The sequence below is a fragment of the Megachile rotundata genome, chromosome 11, assembly GCF_050947335.1.
Source record: "Megachile rotundata isolate GNS110a chromosome 11, iyMegRotu1, whole genome shotgun sequence".
Lineage (NCBI taxonomy): Eukaryota > Metazoa > Arthropoda > Insecta > Hymenoptera > Megachilidae > Megachile > Megachile rotundata.
This window is the reverse complement of record NC_134993.1, coordinates 8,986,505-9,007,996: the sequence shown is the minus strand read 5'-3', so window position 1 is coordinate 9,007,996 and position 21,492 is coordinate 8,986,505. Positions and strand designations below refer to the sequence as shown.

The following is a 21,492-nucleotide window of genomic DNA, read 5'->3' as shown; positions in this document are numbered from 1 at the left end:
TTATGAATCTAGTTTTATACACTTTTGTGGTTCATGAAGGGATTTAGAAAAGTAAACAATTGGTGTGCAAAGGCGTATGAAAAGAAATAAGGTGTATAAGAAATAATAAATGACAGGTGTATAAAAATGTGAATAGTATAGCACGAAATTATTTTTTAAGTAACTATTAAATTATTGCTTACATTGTTTATAAAATTTAAAATAGTATATAAATTTTTTAAATACTTGCTATATAACAGGTTGTACAGAAAATAGTTGAAATAGCTTACACACAAAATATATAGAATTATTTGAATATCTAATAAAAATTATTTTTTACACTTGTATATAGAAGTATTGATCAACCATACTTTTAGCTAATTATACTAATCTATGAAATTATTTTTTGAAATAGTGTATGAAATTATTCTTAAAATAGTATACATATGCCAACTAATAAAAAGTAAAATGTAACTTCTACAAATAACTAAATTAAACATACATTTATGCAATCAACAATTTACATAAATGTAAAAAATAATTTTTAAGCATCCCCCATTTTCTCTTTCAGGTGGAACAATTTTAGGACCAGGCACGATCTTCCTTATGTTGGTCGGTGCTTTCGTGGCGGCTTTCAAAATCGACAACTGGACAAGTTTCTATTATAACATTATCCCCATCCTGTTGTTTATGATCGTATGTTTTACGTGTAAGGCAAACATACAAGTAAGTGAACCAACGTAAAAATTAATGTTTATTAATGTTTCAAGCTTTAATCGTTTATGAACGTTAGGATGGCTGAAAATTCTTTTTTCGCTCTCGTCTATTAAAAATTGAGTATATGGTGTGAAAAATCTTGTGAAAGTTCGAGTTGAAAAATTAAAGTTTAAGAAGTCAAAGCAATTTAGAAGTTTACAAAACAAAATTAAAAATATTTGTTGGTTTTCAATAATTTCTGACAATATCTTTTGTTGAAAATCTTTAGTGACATTCTTATACCTTTCGCTTTAAATCTTTTATGACTTTCTATAATTAGCAAGTTATATCTATAATTGTTACATACTTACATAATTATTACGTCATAAAATTGAATAATAATATTATTAATCTCACACCAGAATATTTAACCATTTCCAACCTTAAAAAATCATTTCGAAGAGTTTCAATAAGAGACTTCAAAGAGAATCAATAGCTTCCAATAATTTAATAAAATATTGAAATGTGAAAGACGACACCGTATTTTCGATTCATAAAATACCACTGTACAATAATCTAGAGTAAAATGTACATATATGCATTACATAACCGAACAATGAAGAGTTATCTTCCCCGTTCACATTGAGTACATGTGCCTTCCTCTTAAATAATTACATAATTATTACCGTGTAGATGTGACACGAGATACATATAAAGCTAAGTTCAAGCCCACTATTCTTTGTCGAGCGAATTGAATTTGTATTATTGATCACTCGTGATACTGATCGACGTCTTTTTTCGAAGAGCACATTGCAAAACAATCTGCAACATCAAGGTTAACGGTTGCGGTGAATTTCGCGTGCAGAATGGAGAACCAAACCCGTGTCTAAACGCGTTAAAACGTTCATGAAAATTAGTCGCAAATCAAAAATAAAATAAAATTTGTCTCACAATAAATATCGCATTTACTTTCTTGCAAACTTTTCAATATTACAGTCAATTCTTATAACTTTCATTTTAAGTCAGTATCATGTGGTAATTCGAACTGTTCAAAATTGATGACTCTTTCGTTACAAGGTTATTAAGATCTTCTGTGGACAATGGATATTGTTTGGCGGCAAGTAATATCAAACCTTTGAACGATCATCGAATAAGTTCAGTTTTAAACTCTGTTCAAACCTTGCTTAGTTCTCAAGTATGTAAATATGGTTAAATCAGTCGATTGACATTGATGTGATACTAATATTTAATTTTGTGCAATTTTATCTGTAATCACTTAAATTGTAGTTGAAAGTCGATACGATAAAAAATCAGTATAAATTGCTTTGATCTTTTAAATTTAATTTTTATGACATACACTAATCTTTCAGAGTACGAAAAGAATTTTTTCTCCGGCCACGCCCATGAATCCAGTACGAAATCACTTAAATTGTAGATAAAAGTCGATACGATGAAAAACCAATATAAATTGCTTTGATCTCTTAAATTTAAACTTTGGATGTTTTTACATAATATACTAAATATTTAGAGTGAGAGGGAAAAAGAATTCTCTTGAACCACCCTAATCTACTTATGTCCTTGTCTTTCAGCTTTTGTGTGCGCAAATATTATCGACAGGATACGCATTGATAATGATGGCCGTGATAGTAGGTACGGCCCTGCAACTTGGAGAGGATGGCATCGGGTCACCTTCGGCCATATTCTTGATATCACTGTCTAGCTCGTTCTTTATAGCCGCCTGTTTGCATCCGCAAGAGTTTTGGTGTATCGTGCCAGGCATCATTTACCTTCTCTCGATTCCTTCCATGTATCTCCTTCTCATCCTGTACTCCATTATCAACTTGAATGTCGTCTCCTGGGGAACCCGCGAAGTCCAAGTGAAAAAGACTAAAAAGGTTCGTCCAAATGCATTTTATGTTTCTGCTTTGCTTAGGAAACACCGCAGATTTAACACTGGAACACTTGAGAAGTTAATTGTTGGTTTTGTATTGGTTACAATAATGTTTTTTAATTTTGTTAATACTTTGTTGGGGTTTGAAATTTTGGCAATTTAAAATTTTGAGAGTTGTGGGAGTTTTGGATATTTTAGGAACTTTTGAGAATTTTAGAATTGTGGGATGTGAAGGTTTGAGAATTTGGCAATTTTGGAATTTTTGTGTTCTGAGACATTTGGGATTTTTGAAAATTTAGGATGTGAACTTTTGGAAATTCTTGTGATTTTTAAATAAGAGAATGTGGAAGGTTGGAAATTTAGGAATTTTTAGAATTCTAGAATTTAAAGATGTGAGGGTTTCAAAATAGAAAATATTTGAAAAGTATTTATAAATGAACTCAAAAAGTTTATAACTATTATATATCAAAATTCCGATAATGTCCTTAAAATTTCAACATTATTGTCACTGAACGAATGCGAAACTAAACTGGAGGATGGTGTTGGATCTTAAAATGGCGCCATTTAGGAACCGTTTTATATCACTCTGCACGCAAAATGGAGTGTTGCTTTATTGTCTGCAAATGTATGTTTCAGTCTCTTCATGTGAAAAGTTAAGGCGATATACGGCGATGGTTAGCTTAACTATCATCACTAATCATAATTAACTGTATATACTTAATGTTAATTAAGCAACTAATTAATTGACTTAATGCTTAATTGTTTAAAATTGATTGGTTACTAACAATAACATTGGTATCAGGTTTTCTTTGCAGCAGTGATCAGCACCTTCTACGCAATGGTTATGGTCGCAGTAATAGTTGGGATTGCAATAAGTATTTCTGAAGATGGCGGTTTCTCGCCATCAGCGATGTTTCTTGTGTTAATGATAGGTCAAGTGGTGATAGCTGCACTATTGCACCCGGAAGAAATACACTGCCTGATATACTTCGCTATTTATTTTATATCCGTTCCTTCGAACTACGTGCTGCTTATTATTTACGCGGTCTGTAACCTCAATGACATTACGTGGGGCACTAGGGAGGTCGCTACTAAAAAAACTGCCGTGGTAACTATTTACATCTCATTATTAACTTGATTAATTCATTCATCTTTTGTTGTGACTAATTTTGCGTTTTGAAACAATTTTGGATTTAGACTTGTTTTTAGGGTAACTGTGATGTGTGATGGTGTTCGTGGTAATTTGTTTAATAGTCTCTTTTTTGGATTTCTGCAAACTGTTGTTTTTGGATTTGTATAGTTTTAATGTTATATTAGTATTGCGGAATTTTAAAATAGTTTCTAGAATTTTAATGATTAGAGATTTGGAACTTTGAAAATATGAAGAGTTTGAAGTTTCAAGGTTCTAAAGATCCATAATGCAAAATTTCCAAAATTCCGAAACTCCTAATTTTCAAAATTCCAAAATTCCAAAATTTCAAAATTTCAAAATTTCAAAATTTCAAAATTCCAAAACTCTAAATTTTCAAATTCCACAAATTACCCAAATTTCCTAAAATCCTCAATTTCTCCAAATTCCCATGATTCTTTAAAATCCTCAAATTCTCCAAACTCCCCAAATTTCCAAAGTTACGAAACTCCAAATCTCCAAATTCCCCAAGTTCCCCAAGTTGCCCAAATTCCCAAATTCCCAAATTTCCAAATTTCCAAATTTTCAAATTTCCAAATTTCCAAATTTCCAAATTCTCAAATTCTCAAATTCTCAAATTCTCAAATTCACCAAACTTTCAAACTCTGAAATTTCTCAAATTTCCAAAATCCTCTAAAATCCCCAATTTCCCCAAATTTCCTAAAATCTCCAATTTCTCCAAATTCCCATGATTCTTTAAAATCCTCAAATTCTCTAAACTCCCCAAATTTCCACAGTAACAAAGTTCCAAATCTCCAAAACTCCAAACCTCCAAAATTCCAAAACTCCAAATTTCCAAAATTCGAAAATTTCAAAATTCGAAACTTCATAGTGTTAATATTAAAAAGTCTAAAACTAGAAAGTTGTAATAACTCCAAAATCCTAAGTTCCAAATTTTCAAAATTTCCAAGCTATAAACCTTCGAAATTCAGGAACATAAAAATTGAAGAATTCTAATCTCTCATATTGTAAGTTTGAAAATCACCATCTTAAATCCAAAATAACTAAATTTCACCTGATTGTAAATATCGACACCAAATATTGTTTCAAAGTGCAAAATTGTCTATTTTCAATATTAGACTTTGTAAAACAACAGCTTCAATCAATAACTCCTTAACTAATGCATCTATAAAATATTTAACTCTTCTAAAAAAATGTTTGTTTCTTCTAAAATTATAACTGTAACTATAAACTCGTTCTTATTCTATTTAACAATTTAATTTCGTATTCATTAATTATAAATTATTACAAAATACTGTTTACTTTCCTCATCAAAGAAAATACACAAATAATTTTAGATCTTGAAAGCATTGCAATCACACTAAACATCTTTCCAATAAATAATTTCCACTTTCCACTTGTATACTTATTTTCTAAATTTGTATATATTTAACACTAGAACTACCGATATTAAGTACACGTTTATCGAAGAATGAAAAATAAAATGAAAAGGGAAATAAATAAACTAAAGCATCAAGTAAAATATAAAACTAGTTTTTACCTCAACACAATATGACAGACATTTAAAATTTTGTAAATATAAAATGAGAAATTTGAAACCAGTCATTTTGACTGATTGGTAGTTCTAGTGTTAAAAAAAATGTCTTCAATTGTACATAAATTGTATTTAAAAAATAATTGCATTTGAAATACAATCCTTTGTTAAATATCTTTTATTTATTACGAAACCAACAGGAACTTGAACAAGAAAAGAAGGAAGCCGAGGAGGCGAAACGGAAAGCGAAACAAAAGTCTTTGTTAGGTTTCCTACAAAATGGCGTAGGGTCAAACGACGATGAAGAAGGATCGATAGAAATCTCTTTGGCAGGATTGTTCAAATGCATGTTCTGTACGCATGGTCAGACATCCAATGAGAAACAACAATTGGTCGCCATTGCTGAGTCACTGGAACAAGTTGGCAAACGGTTGGAAGCCATTGAAAGGTAATGCGATTTAATACTGCTTTAATGGTACTGTAATTAGTGTAATTGATTAAAAGTTTCTTTGGTTTACTTATAAGTTATTATGCATTTTATTAAATCTTGTTAGATAGCTTACAAAATCTATTTTATAATTTTGTTTTTCTTTACAGTTTATTAAGTTTGTTGTATTGTTTATTACATTTTTTATACGGCTTGTTTACTGTACATTTTGTAATATTTATTATGCAATTTATTAAATCTTATTAGATGGCTTACAAAATTTATTTTAGAGTTTCGTTTTTCTGTACAATTCATTAAATTTTTATACAGCTGTCTACTGTATATTTAAAATTTATTATGCAGCTTACCTTTATTATACAGTTTATTAAATTTTACTATATATTCAAATTTATTTTGCAGTTCATTACAATTTTTTATACAGTTTATTAAATTTACAGTACACTTTATTAAATTCATTTTACAATTGACTAAATTTATTATACAATCTATCAAATTTACTATACAGTCCTTTAAATTTGTTATACATTTCATTAAATCAATTATATAATTTTTTTAATTTAGTACATAATTTATAAAATTTGTCATTCAGTCATACAATTCATTGAATTTTTTTTTAGTTCATTTAACTTTTTTATATAGTTTGTTAAATTTATTGTGCACTTTATTAATTACATTATACAGTTCACTAAATTTACTATACAAATCATCAAATTTACTATACAGTTCTTTAACTTTGCTTAAATTATATCATTTTTTTAATTTACTATATAATTTATTAAATTTGTAATTCAGTTATACAATTCATTGAATTTATTTCCAATTTATTAAATTCATTGTACAACTTATTAAAGTTATATACTTTTCTAAATTTATTACACAATTAAATTTGTTATACAATTTATAAATTTACTGTACACTTTATTAAACATATTTTGTACTTCATTTTCACTATATAATTTATTAAACCTTCTTTTCAGTTTATTAAATTTATCATACAGTTTACTACAACCATTACATAAATTTGTTTAATTTATCACACAAGTTTATTATCATATTAAAAATTGTATTACTATCATTTTGTTTAATGCAAATGTTAATTTATAATTGTTTAGTTTATCAGAGAAGTTTATCATCATATTAAAAATTGTATTACTATCATTTTGTTTAATGTAAATGTTAACTTATAATTGTTTAGTTTGTCACAAAAGTTTGTCAATTACTAAATTTGTATTAGCTTCCATTTGTATTATTTGAAGGTCCCTCACATAATAAGTTCGTTTATGTTCGTTTATTTAGGACTGTGGATCCTCATGGACACTCAGGACGAAGGCGTGCATCCTCCGTGGGTTCTCGAACCGCCAATCACTTGGGTGACATCGGGGAGGATCCTGCAGAGGATCAGGATGGCAATAGTGATGCAGAGACAGTGACTAGTCAAAATACGGAAGGCAATCGAGAGGGTAGTAATTTCCTTAGCAGACCTTATTGGTTGAATGACGATGGACTGAAAAAGGGTGAGATCGATGTACTGTCCCTTCAGGAAGAACAATTCTGGAAGGACCTTTTGGAGAAATATTTGTATCCTATTGATGAGGACAAAGCTGAAAAGGTAATGACTCTTATGTTTACTATAATTTCTTCTAGCAATTGAATTTAGATGCTTTTAACACTAGAACAAAATATTGACATTAAATTATCAAAGTTCAAGAAAGCCTTAAGTCTCTTAAAGTTCAAGAAACTGAAAGATAATTAAACAGATTTTGGTAAATAAATTAGCATAGTGGGTAAATGTTCAATGTGTTGATTAAAATTAGTGTTATTATATGACCAACTGTTTTGAGAAGTTTTGATGATAAAAAAGGGAGCTTTTGATGAACCTTAATCAGTAAATATGCAATATCTTACATATATATGTAAATATCTTAATAATTGGAATATTTAAATTAGTTTTATTATTATTGAGAATAGAAAGAAATAATTAACTGATTATATAGTTTAAGAAGGTCAATGACTATCTTATATTTATTTATATGTGTAATAAATAAATTATGAAATTTATTTTATAAATTTGTCTCAAGGTCATGTATCTCAAGGACAGATGGCATAAGGTTGTTTTAATATTTATTAAGTTCTAAATATAAAAAATTGTTTAAATAATTTCTTCCAAATTTTTAATAGCATTAATTCAGTTCCTCAGAAATAATCTTAACAACTTCTACTATTTAAAATAATAATTTTGTTCTAGTGTTATCTTCAAAAACTTGCAACAGTAGTAACTGATTGTTAATTAGATAATTATTTATATTACTCTAATTTAGAGTAATTTATTTAGTAACTTATTTAGTAATTTATGGAGTAACTAGTTATTATATGTATATGTCTGCAGAAAAAGCATTTTTAGACTTTCTTTTTAATATATTGCATTTTTTCAATAGAAAATTTAATTTGGTTGTAACTAAAAGCTATATAATTTAAAATGAAGAAATCACTTATTAAAATTAATCAAGAATTTTGATTCTAAAATAGGAAACAGTTAATTGACAATTTAATATAAATTAAGTATTAAAAAATAATTTTTCAATTACAATTGCAAAAAGAATTTACAATACTTTGCTAGTTCAAATACTAGCTGATATTTTTCTAATTTAATTAGTATTACTATTTTTCAATTTATCTAACTGATACTGTTCTCTAATTTAATTAATACTCTTTTCTAATTTAGTTAGTTCATACTATTTTTCAATTCAAGTAGTACTTTTTAATTGATAACAAAAAGAAATTATATTTAAGTAAATGGTTTATTACCAAACTAAGAAATTTTTTCTTGTCAAAGTTTTAATTTTGGTTAATTAATAATTTCATAAAAATGATATTTTATTTACTTTTTATGAACTTTTAAAATTTATCTGCAAAATTGAAACCAAAATATATAAGTATAAATCTAAATGTTGCTGAAATTATTACAACAATTTTAAGAAATAACGTGTTTTTAAAAATATGACACAAAATTAATATCAACGAATATAGACACTTTTACAAAAAATACAAGAATAGTTACAAGAACAACCAATGAGAACAGGGTGAAAATAAGTAGTATGTCCACTTGATGATACTCCCAGCAAAAAATTTTATTTTAAAAAGAAATAAGTTGAAATTGAAAAATATTTTGTCATATTTGCTTAAGAGAATTGAATTTAATAATCATTATTAATAATCTTTCAAAATGTATAAATTAGTGTCTTCTATGATATTACTTGTATATTCATCATACTTTAATAATTAGTATGTTATTATTAACAATTTCATGAAAAATGATAAACGATTTTCCTTAAATATTAAATTAACAAAAAACTTCTGTCAAATATTTTGATGACCAAATACATTTTCTTCCTTCAAAACTTATAAATCAGTGCTCCCTATGATATTACTTGTATATTCATCATACTTTAATAATTAGTATATTATTATTAACAATTTCATAAAAAATGATAAACGATTTTCCTCAAATATTAAATTAACAAAAAACTTCTGTCAAATATTTTGAGGACCAAATACATTTTCCTCAAAAGCATTACTTAATCAATTTGCATATAGAATCATCTGTTTATAGCACAATCTCTAGAAGTCATATATTTGTATTATATAACTCCACCTCAGTTATTGACCTAACCTTATCCCCTAATAAAAAGCTCCAGAACGTATCCATAATATTTACGACAGCTGTGGTGCCATCAAGTGGACGAATGCTAATATTGCACTTCCCAAAACCCGGAAGAGACCTTCTCAGTCTATATTCGTCGATATACCACAAACCCCTAATCAAATAATTGAATAACGGATGAATGCTGCTTGCATCAGGCCCGAATCGCCAAAGATCTAAAGGACCTCCGTGACCAGAGCGTGTTCGCGTTTTTTATGATGAATGCCCTCTTCGTCCTGATCGTGTTCCTCCTGCAATTAAACAAAGATTTGTTGCACGTGAAGTGGCCTTTCGGTATCAAGACGAACATCACCTATGACGAAAGCTCGCAGGAGGTAAAGACCGCTCCGTCCACGAGTTATCCTGCTTCTTCATCCAAAACTTTCCATCAGGATCTGTCGAGCCATTTTCTTGCCTTCTAATGATTTCTGTAAAATTAAATTCATTAAAACAATTGTTTTGCAGTTTGAATTTTTGAAATAAGAGAAATATTCTCGGCGAGGATCCTCCAAGGAGCCGAAGGATCAGACTGGACGGAGCGTATTTTTTTTACATATTTGCTAATTTTTGTTTTTCACGACAGGCTCGTATAGCCGCCGACCTGATCGAGCTAAGGAACAAGAGCGTGTTCGCGTTTTTTATGTTCAATGCGTTGTTCGTTCTGATCGTATTCTTGCTACAGCTGAACAAAGATCAGCTACATGTTATTTGGCCGCTTGGCGTCAAGACGAATGTCACCTTCATCGAAGAGACCTCGGAGGTACCTGGTTTTTCCAAAAAAAGGAAAATGAAAAACAGAGATGCTGTCTCACTGGATGCCTCGGGAGACTAACACCTCCGTGTGCTCCGTTGTTCACGCCATTTTGTTGTTTCTGTGGATCTTGTTTCATTTTTCGATATAGATTGATTCGTTTAATTCCTTTCGTGCTTTATTTCTGTGGAAATACGAGCGATTTTTTCAGATGTTCGACGTTTATTTGTTTTGTGTGTGGTTGTTTAGAGTAGATAAGATTTTTTGAAAAAAGTGTGATCGTGAGTGTTTAACCCTTAGAGTAGACGCGAGCTTTGGATGCTGAAATGACTAACGTAGAATTTAGGGATTGTTAGAAAAATTAATAGTACTTTTTAGAAAGCAGAGAGCAGACAAGCAACAATTGTGTAATAGTTGATGTGAAAATTAGTTGAAGTTTTTGAGCTTCTGCTGATATTCAACATGAATGGTACTAAATCAGAAATTTTCAAATTAAGAGTTTCTTAATTTTTTAATTTTTCAATTTTAATTTTCAATTTAAAAATTTTTTAATTTTTAAATTCTTAGATAATAAAACTCTTAACTTCCCAAATCTCCAAATTTGAAGATAAATTTTTAAATTCATAACTAAGATTTTTTTAAATTCAAAATCACAGATTTCAGAATGTTCAAATTTCCCTATTATCAAATTTCCAAATTTACTATTCCTAATTTTTAAATTCCTTAATCTTAAACTTTTTATACTTTCTTCATAAATTGTCAAATCTTCAAGTTTCCAATTTTCAATTTTCAAATTTTAATTAGATATTCAAAACTCCAAATTTCGGATTTCCCAAATTTCTCAAATTTTTCAAATATCTCAAATTTCCTAAATTTCTTAAATTTCTAAATTCTTAAATTTTTGTATTGACAAAATTACAAACTTTTAAATTTTTTAAATTCAGATTAACCAAATTCACAATTTTCGAAATTCTGAAGTTTTAAAACTAAATTTTTGAATTATCAAGTTTCCTAAACTTTCTAAATTTTTTAGAAATTTCTTAAGTTTTATAAATTTTTCGAATTCCCTAGAATTCCTAGAAATCTTCTAAATTTCTCAAATTTCCTAAATCTTCTAAACTTTTTAAATTTTTTAAATTTCTTAAATTCCCTAGGTTTCCTAGAAATATTCTAAATTTCTTAAGAATATTCTAAATTCCCTAGATCTTTAAGATCTTAAAGGTTCTAAAATTCTTAAATTTCCTAAATTTCCTAAATTTTCTGTATTTTCTGAATTTTCTGAATTTTCTAAATTTTCTAAATTTTCTAAATTTTCTAAATTTTCTACATTTCCGAAATTTTCTAAATTTTCTGAATTTTCTGAATTTTCTAAAACTCCTAAAATTTCTAAATTTTCAAACTTCCGCAAAATCCCCAGATTCTCTAGAATCCTTCTCCCAAATTTCTAAAACCCTGACTTCCCTATACTTCGAAGATCCCAAATTTAAATCCTTAAATTCCCAACCTAACCCAACCTCACACTACTTCTCTTAATTTCTAACTTCTAACCTCAAAAACCCCCAAACTTCCAAATCCTCTTCCTAAACGTCCACCTCAAATTTCCAAAACTCGAATCTACCAAAAATCGTTCATCCAAGCCGAATATGTAACACCCACTAAAGATGGAGATCCCGTGTCGAACAAAAAACCTCCACAGTTCAATCAATGTCATTCCAAGGGTTCTTACTCTAAGGGTTAAAATCTGTCTCCATCTTTTCTACCGAAAGAATTTGAAGCATCTTACAATTGGTTTATGCTTCTACTTACAATTAGGAATTTTTAAGCAAATGAATTTATATTAATTTAGGAATTGTTAAGCAAATGAATCTATATTAATTTAGGAATTTTTAAGCAAATGAATTTATATTAATTTTCTTAAAAATTCCTGAAGTAAGTAGAAGCATAAACTAAAATGCTTCAAATTAATATAAATTCATTTGTTTAAAAATTCCTAATTGCAAGTAGAAGCATAAATTAAAATGCTTCAAATTAATATAAATTCATTTGCTTTAAATAAATTCATCCAGTACATGTTAAATATTTGTTAAATTTAGTAGTCGAACGAAATTAGTGCCAGGGGATAAAGTGAGCATCGGAGCACGCTGGAAATTGATATCCGGTGATAATGTTGCACTTGTTGGGACATGTCTGTGTTTTGTCAATAACGTGGAACGTCAGCACGTGGAGAGTTACCATTAACATGTTTGCACAGGTACTACCGGAACGAATAAAACACCTGGGATCAAGCAACTGACTAGAAACTAGTTCGCTAAGTCACAAATAACAACGAAAATCTTGTTAATTTGGATTCCTCATCCCACGTATCATCCTCGTGCGTCTTTGTGAGAACGAACCGACATTTATCGTATGACCACTCACACCATAGGTCTTATCTTCACTAACATTAACTTGCAGAAGTACGGAGAACGCTGTAGATATATCACCATTTCAATTAGTTTGCAAGATTAATTTGTCTGGAACGCAACATATGTGCGGTCGTTTATTTTTCCTTGAAGTTGTGTACGGACATTCGTGCCAACATACAAATGCCAACTTGGCCTTAACGTATTAAAACCGTATTAACATGAGGTTAACTAACCTAACCTAACCGTATTAACATACGGTTGCTCACATCTGTCGACATCTGTCGATCATGATTTTTGCAGAAATTATTTAAGATGTTTAATAACGTTTTGTTTAATTAATATAAAAATGGTAAATATCTTAGAATACTTAAGGTGCAAAAATTTAAAAAAAAAATATATAAGAGACTAAATTCTGATTTTTGATACATGTGTTTTAATGTGATTGATATATGTTCGGGTTTTTGAAGTGTTCTCTTAACTTCTGTGTACTTCAACTCTCTCGTGGCTCAGATATATGTAAAATTGCAGTTAGACACTGTTTATTCACTATGCTGTAGAACGTGCACAATACATGGGTTTCGAAAGAGTTGAAGAAGCATACCTTGTCCTATTTTCCATTTACATTCTTGTTTGTAAGTTATGGGATACCTTATAATTTTGGAACAAAGTAAATTATGGATTTTAAGAAATATGCACCTGAAATGCACAGATTTGGATAGAATTTAATTTTGTATATTGACAACTGTTTTATGCAGGATTATTTAAAATAAACTAGGTTGTAAAATTAGTTGAAATAAACTAGACTGTAAAATTAAAATTATTTAACATAAACTGCACTACAAAATTAAAATTATTTTAAATAAACTAGACTGAAAAATTAAAATCATATAAAATACATTACACCATAAAATTAAAATTATATAAAATAAACTAGTCCACAAAATTAAAATTATTTACAATAAATTGGACTGTAAAATAAAAATTATTTAAAATGGACTAAAGTATAAAATTAAAATGATTTAAAATAGATTAAACTATAAAATTAAAATTATTTACAAAATTAAAATTATTTACAATAAACTGGACTGTAAAATAAAAATTATTTGAAATGGACTAAACTATAAAATTAAAATTATTTAAAATAGATTAAACTATAAAATTAAAATTGTATAAAATACATTGGACTATAAAATTAAAATTATTTTCCCCAATTTCTCCAAATTCCCCAAACTGTCAAATTCCTCAAATTCTCTGAAATCTCCAATTTTTCCCAAATTCCCTAAAATTCCCAATTTCTCCAAATTCCTCAAATTTCCATATTTCCAACTTTCCAAATTTACCAAATTGTATAAAATACATTGGACTATAAAATTAAAGTTACTGACAATTACGATAACTTCACTAGTTAAATCCTAACCTCACAATTTTAGTATTAATGAAAAAAGCAGTAATCTATGTTAAGATTTATAAAGAACGGCTCTGAAAAATACATATTTGTATTACGCCTTTTTATATAGACCAGCTGATTTAAAATTCTATCAAATGACTTGAATCAAACCAACTCTCCCTATACACCCTTGGGACTCCTTGAAAATGAAGGCAAACAGTGAAATGCTCATCTCCCTGTTCGTTCTTAGCTAAAGGAAATTTATACTATAATTTATTTGCGTGGAGATACAGGTTTTCTTAAAATTATAGTTCCTCAAAATCTTTGGTACAATAGAATTATTTTTATTATTACTTGCAATTAAGAAATGTATATTTTCTAAAATGTAAATGAACAAATTTATTAAATACAGGTTTTCTTAAAATTATAGCTCTTCAACATTAATGATGTTGAATAGAATTATTATTAATATAAAATTGCACTTAAAAAATTTATATTTTCTAAACTATAAATTAACAAATTTATAAAATACAGGCTTTCTTAAAATTGTGGGTTTTCAAGAGTTCAATTATACATTAAATAAATTTTAATTTAATTTAAACTTACCAAAGAATTTTAAAACTTTCTTAAAGTTGAATTAATTTATTAAGTCAATCACCAAAATTAAGTTATAAAAAAAATTGGCAGAGATGCTAAGATAAAAATGACATACATTATAAAAAATTAATAAATTAAATTAGTAAGGTGAATGCTAATAAAAAATCCAAAAATCCACATTTTACACAAAATCCCATTCCACCAAATAAAATAAAAGCTTGAACAGTAAAAACTAAAGATAATATATAACATATAAGTAAACTTAATATGACTGTAACTGCAAATTAACTTGAGGTATTATTAATGCAAACATAGACCTAACAAGTGTCCCATAACTTATGGACGATGGTGTAACTGCCTGAATACGAACGAAGAATTGTCACTCATATTATTGTTCTTCTGTGTCTAATTCTTATAATGCACTGCTAGGTATGACAGCAGAGGAGCACCACTAACGAGTTACTATCAGTGTAACTAAACGGTGGCTTATATATGTACATACATGTTTGTGTCAGATATTTTCTGCGGTGATCTTGTACGTACTGTAATCACGTGAAAGAATGTCAACTTTTATATTCCACCAAAGTGGTTTATATTTCACCATGCATAAAAAGCTAAAGAAAAGAGGCAACTTAACGTAACCTCAAACAGTTGGCCCCTGGCCATCGAATTGGGGCTACGTAAAATTTCATGTTTATGGTTATAATTGTCATATGTGGCAATTCATTGGCTAGGGACTGTAAATAGTATTACATTATTAGTTATTGTATTTCAATGATATATAAATCAAAGTGTATACAATAACAAATACAAATTTCAAAATTTCAATATTCCAAAATTCCAAAATTCTCAATTTCCCAAATTCTTAAATTCCCAAATTTCCCAAACTCTCAAATTTCCAAATTCCCCAAATCCCCCAAACTCTCAAATTTCCAAATTCTCAAGTTCCAAAATTCCCAAATTCTCCAAACTCTCAAATTTCCAAATTCCTCAAAACCCCCAAACTCTCAAATTTCCAAATTCTCCAAATTCCCCAAACTCTCAAATTTCGAAATTCTCAAGTTCCAGAATTCCCAAATTTCCAAATTCTCAAGTTCCCCAATTCCCAAATTCCCCAAACTCTCAAATTTCCAAATTTCCCAAATCCCCCAAACTCTCAAATTTCCAAATTCTCAAGTTCCAAAATTCCCAAATTCTCCAAACTCTCAAATTTCCAAATTCCTCAAATCCCCCAAACTCTCAAATTTCCAAATTCTCCAAATTCCCCAAACTCTCAAATTTCGAAATTCTCAAGTTCCAGAATTCCCAAATTTCCAAATTCTCAAGTTCCCAAATTCCCAAATTCTCCAAACTCTCAAATTCTCCAAACTCTCAAATTTCCAAATTCTCCAAATTCCCCAAACTCCCAAATTTCCAAATTCTCAAGTTCCCAAATTCCCAAATTCTCCAAACTCTCAAATTCTCCAAACTCTCAAATTTCCAAATTCTCCAAATTCCCCAAACTCTCAAATTTCCAAATTCTCAAGTTCCAAAATTCCCAAATTTCCAAATTCTCAAGTTCCCAAATTCCCAAATTCTCCAAACTCTCAAATTCTCCAAACTCTCAAATTTCCAAATTCTCCAAATTCCCCAAACTCTCAAATTTCCAAATTCTCAAGTTCCAAAATTCCCAAATTTCCAAATTCTCAAGTTCCCAAATTCCCAAATTCCCCAAACTCTCAAATTTCCAAATTTCCCAAATCACCCGAACTCTCTAATTTCCATATTCCCCAAATTTCCCAAACTCTCAAATTTTCAAATTCTCAAGTTCCAAAATTCCCAAATTTCCAAATTCTCAAGTTCCCAAATTCCCAAATTCCCCAAACTCTCAAATTTCCAAATTTCCCAAATCCCCCAAACTCTCTAATTTCCATATTCCCCAAATTCCCCAAACTCTCAAATTTCCAAATTTCCCAAATCCCCTAAACTCTCAAATTTCCAAATTCCTCAAATCCCCCAAACTCTCAAATTTCCAAATTTCCCAAATCCCCCAAACTCTCAAATTTCCAGATTCCTCAAATCCCCCAAACTGCCCAAACTCTCAAATTTTCAAATTCCCCAAACAGAAGTATATGCTGTATTCACAACTAAACCTTGTGCAATCCAAAAGTCTAAAATTCCAAATGGTCAAAATTGCAAATAGTCAAAAGACACCTACAGCACATATTAGATCTTACAACAACATCACAGATCTAAAACTAAAAATGATTATATAAATCAGTGATTATGTACGTACAGGAAGAGTTGTTTCATTACAGCCATCAATAAACGTACTTCAACCAAATTTAAGAATAATAATATTGTAATGTTCAGAGAATTTGTAATGAAGCAACCCCGGGCTACATCAATAACAACCGCAATATGTACTTATGTGTTTCTCTTTCTGTCCACATTTCTATTTTAAATTCGGTGTAAGTAGACTCATTCATCAACGTCTGCTTCAACGATGATACGCATTTTTTAGGTACACATTACGAAGGAGTATCTACAACTCGAACCAATCGGGCTGGTTTTCGTGTTCTTCTTCGCCCTCATATTGGTTATTCAATTTACGGCGATGCTGTTCCATCGATTTGGCACGTTCGCACATATTTTAGCCAGCACCAGCTTGGATTGGTACTGCTGCAAGAAGGTACGGGTTATGTTCAATGAATTAGTAAATATTCTTGTAAATGTACTGCTGGATTCGTGTGATTTCAACCGGGTTTACTCGGACGTGTTCTCAAGATTATATGATCTTGAAATAAGGGAGTTTTTTAGTTTATCTTAAAATTAGGGGAGAGTTAGTGTTTCAGTAGTTTTGGGATCTTTAAAAAATTAGGGTAATTTGAGGTGACTTGCCTTGAAACCTTAGTTAGAATTTTAGGAGATTTATTTTTAAACTTAATTTAAAATTTTTGGAGATTCACCTTTAAACTTCAGTTGAAATTTAAGGAAATTCACCTTCAAGTTTAATTAAAAATTTTAACAGATTTACCTTAACACTTTGCCTAAAATTTAAGAAGATTTACTTTGAAACTTAATGCAAAATTTTAGCAGATTTACCTCAAAACTTTGCCTAAAATTTAAGGGGATTCACCTTCAAACTTCAGTTGAAATTTAAGGAAATTTACCTTCAAGTTTAATTTAAATTTTGAGATGATTTAGAGTGAACTTTGTATATAAAATGAAAGTAAAAGTCTAGTAACATTTCTTCCCCGTACTACACCCGGTATATTTAGGGTAAAATGTGAACCATAATGACGGTAATGATGGACTCGAGTTAATAGCAGCGTTTTTCTGTCTGGTTTATTAGACAAAGGATTTGTCGGAAGAAGCATTGTTATCGAAACACGCGGTGGAAATAGTGAGAGATTTACAAAGATTAGATGGAATGGAGGGTGATTATGAGGAAGGCAGTGGTAGCGGTCCCGGTCGAAGAAAGACGATAAGAAACCTCGAAAAGAGTCGCAGAAAGACGCAGGCAATCAATACCCTCGATGTCGCTTTCAGACAGCGATTCTTTAGCCTGTCAGAAGGAAACGGTAAGTTAAGACAATGTTACTTAATTATGTCGAAGAGAAAGTGACAAAAAATTGGGAAAAAATTATTTCTTTATCTAATTATGTTGTGAAGTATAATAGTATTTGACAAGCTTTCACGTAGTATGGTTTGTATGAAATTGTCTAATTGATCGCAAGGTATGGTAGAATTTCGTTATGCCATATATGAAGTAGTTGCAATAAAATTATTGTTAATTATTATTGCAATGGGTAGTTGTGTATAAAAACACAAAAATTGTGTATAATAATACAAGTATAGGTACTTAGTAGAATAGTGGACGAATATTGGATGTGTGATTGTTTATGTGAAAATTGCAATATAACGAGAGTCTACTGTAGTCTTGCAATATAACGGAGTCTACTTGTAGAGAGTCTGCAAGTGACTATACGTGTATTAGAATAATAGAGAAATATTGGGTGTGTGATTGTTTATGTGAAAATTGCAATATAACGAGAGTCTACTGTAGTCTTGCAATGTAACGAGAGTCTACTTGTAGAGAGTCTGCAAGTAACTATACTTGTGTTAGAATAATGGAGAAATATTGGGAGCGTGATTGTTTATGTGAAAATTGCAATATAACGAGTCTACTGTAGAATTAATAGAATATGTACATAATGAAGAATGAGGTTGATAGATTAAAAGAAAATTAAAGTATTGAGATATTTGAAATAATTACCTCAGATGTTTTATAGTTAATAGAGCTTTATTTGTTTATAAAATATAGTTCCGATATATTGCCGATGACAGAGTTTTAGAAGGTGCTTGTAGTGATTTTTGCAAAGTTTTATTATCAAGAATAAATAGGAAAAATTAGTGTACGTAGTATGTTTGAAAATAGTAGAATTTGTATAAAGATGATTAGTACATATAAGATACTCAACAGAATAATGTAAGAGAATTATTTAAGAAGGAATTTGAGAAATAAATTTAAAAATTCTTAACGACGATTTCAAATATTCTCACAACAATGACTATGATTTCATAATTTCGTTAAATACAGTTGTATTTTGTTATATTGCCACAAATAAAGATCTGTATAAAATTCTTCTAATGACCACAGTAAGTAAATAAATTTACAAAGTTAATTGAGAAAGAGAAAGAGCTTCAAATATTTTATCAACAATGACTATTATTTTATAATTTCATAAAACCCAGTTGTGTTTCGTTATATTGCCACAAATAAAATTCTGTATAAAATTCTTGCAATGACCACAGTAAGTAAATAAATTCACCAAGTAAATTTGTTACTTCTACTTCAATTTGCCATTTTTATTTAATTTATTTCCTCTTAATATAAAAAATGCACGATTTTAGCACAGAATTTTGTTTTTGAAACGCCCTGTATAAACGGTATGTTGATGATATGTACGAATCTCGTATTTCTTTTATGTAGCCATCACGTATTCAAGCGCGTGACGGTATTTCCGATATTCAAATCAGGGTTGCTGGAAACTTTACCCTAAAATTTATGAAAAAAATCGCACATTCGAAAAAATGATAAATAGGAACTGCCTTTTCAAACCTTTTCTCTTCTTTTACAAGTCAATACACTACATTTATTTATTTATTTATTAAAACGCTTTTTATTATAGGGAATCAAGGTTCATACATATAACAGTGACAATTAATTTTTTATTAATATTTTCTATAACATTTAGGTTATGTGTTTATATAAACATTTAGGTTATGAATTTTATATAAACATTTCGGTTATGAATTTTACTTAAACATTTAGGTTATGAATTTTATCTAAACATTTAGGTTAGAGATTTTATATAAACATTTGTGTTATGAATTTTATATAAACATTTGGGTTATGAATTTTATAGAAACATTTGGGTTATGAATTTTATATAAACATTTAGATTATGAATTTTATATAAGCATTTGGGTTATGAATTTTATTTAAACATTTAGTTCATGAATTTTATATAAACATTTGGGTTATGAATTTTATATAAACATTTGGGTTATGAATTTTATATAAACATTTGGGTTATGAATTTTATATAAATATTTAGGTCTTGTATTTTATACAACCATTTAGGATTAGATGACATACTTCATTTTCAGCATTACAATAAAAATTGTTAATAAACTTTTAACATATATTTTCTATAGTAATAAAAAGAAAAAATACTAAAATTGAAATATTATATTTTTGTTTAGGTTTACCAAGAAATATGTCAACAAGACGTTCAGCGAAAGCATTCAAGGCATTCGAGGGACGCAGAAACAGCATAATGGCGATGAGGAGGAAATCGCAAATGCAAACCTTAGGAGCGAATAATATTTACGGAGTAGCAGGGAATCCTTTAGGAATTCAAGGTCGTCCATCGAGAAGTAGCCAGATTTCTGTTAAAGACGTGTTCGAGGGACACGCTGGACACACGAATTCTGCTTACGAGCCCGACGAGAATTCCGGAAGTAGCCTCAGGCTTCACAACTTAGGTCAAAGTACGTGGAGAGAGGCGAACACTAATATCTGATCGCATATTTTCATGAATGTATGTAATTTTTTCGATGTGATTCAAGTAGTGATATTGTAAAATTAATTTTTCAATTTGTAGGTTTTTACATTTTTTATTTTTTTATAATTTTTTAATTTTTAGATTATAATTGGACCTTGAGATTTACAGAGTTTGAGGTCATATATCTGAATTTTTAAATTTGTGGGTTTTCAGATTTACAAATTTTTATAGTTCACATTTTTTTATTTCCAAAAGTTCAAATGTTGAGATTTCTAAATTTCAAATTTTTCACATTTTTACGTTTCTAAATTTTTAGTTCTCAAATTCCTAAGTTTCTACATTTTCAAGTTTTCAAATTTCCAAATTTCAAAAATTCAATATTTCAAAATTCAAAAATTCCTAAGTACCTAAATACCCAAATTTCCCAAATTCCCCAAATTCCCTAAAATCTCCAATTTCCCAAATTCCCCAAATTCCCTAAAATCTCCAATTTCTCCAAATTCCCCAAATTCCCTAAAATTCTCCAAATTTCCCAAATTCCCAAATTCCCAAATTCCCAAATTCCCAAATTCACCAAACTCTCAAATTTCTTAAATTCCCCAAATTCTCAAATTTCTCAAATTCCCCTAAATCTCTTAAATTTCCAATTTTCCCAAATTTCCTAAAATCACCAATTTCTCCAAATGTCCAAGATACCTTAAAATCTCCAAATTCTCCAAATTCCCAAATTCCCAAATTCCCAAATTTCCAAAATTCCTAAATTCTCAAACTCACCTAACTCTCAAATTCCTCAAATTCTCAAATTCTCAAATTCTCAAATTCCTCAAATTCTCCAAATTCTGTAAAATCCCCAATTTCTCCAAACTCCCCAAATTCCCCAAATATACTGTAATCTCAATTT

General features: G+C 29.1%; 1 protein-coding gene and 1 long non-coding RNA gene across 7 annotated transcripts in view; one reads left to right on the top strand and one right to left on the bottom strand.

The window, feature by feature from the left end:
- Positions 1–21,492, top strand: part of kkv (hyaluronan synthase-like protein kkv) — an 85,003-nt gene that overhangs the window by 61,669 nt on the left and 1,842 nt on the right. For 2 of the 6 annotated variants that reach the window (XM_076537320.1, XM_076537321.1), the window contains exons 13-21: positions 551–705; positions 2,265–2,570; positions 3,369–3,674; positions 5,451–5,698; positions 6,995–7,307; positions 9,982–10,162; positions 17,046–17,209; positions 17,873–18,101; positions 20,290–20,627. In XM_076537320.1, the coding sequence (XP_076393435.1) occupies positions 551–705; positions 2,265–2,570; positions 3,369–3,674; positions 5,451–5,698; positions 6,995–7,307; positions 9,982–10,162; positions 17,046–17,209; positions 17,873–18,101; positions 20,290–20,609 (2,222 nt within the window). In that variant the 3' untranslated portion in view covers positions 20,610–20,627. Of the gene's footprint in view, positions 1–550; positions 706–2,264; positions 2,571–3,368; positions 3,675–5,450; positions 5,699–6,994; positions 7,308–9,556; positions 9,734–9,981; positions 10,163–17,041; positions 17,210–17,872; positions 18,102–20,289; positions 20,628–21,492 lie in introns of all 6 variants that reach the window. The other 4 variants (XM_076537322.1, XM_012283274.2, XM_076537323.1 and 1 more) reach the window with 4 other exon arrangements.
- LOC105662233 (uncharacterized) lies at positions 9,512–17,181 on the bottom strand. The gene is made up of 3 exons (XR_013039908.1): positions 17,046–17,181; positions 9,712–10,162; positions 9,512–9,649 (listed from the first exon to the last, which is right to left on the bottom strand). It is a non-coding gene; the product is annotated as an uncharacterized LOC105662233 (long non-coding RNA).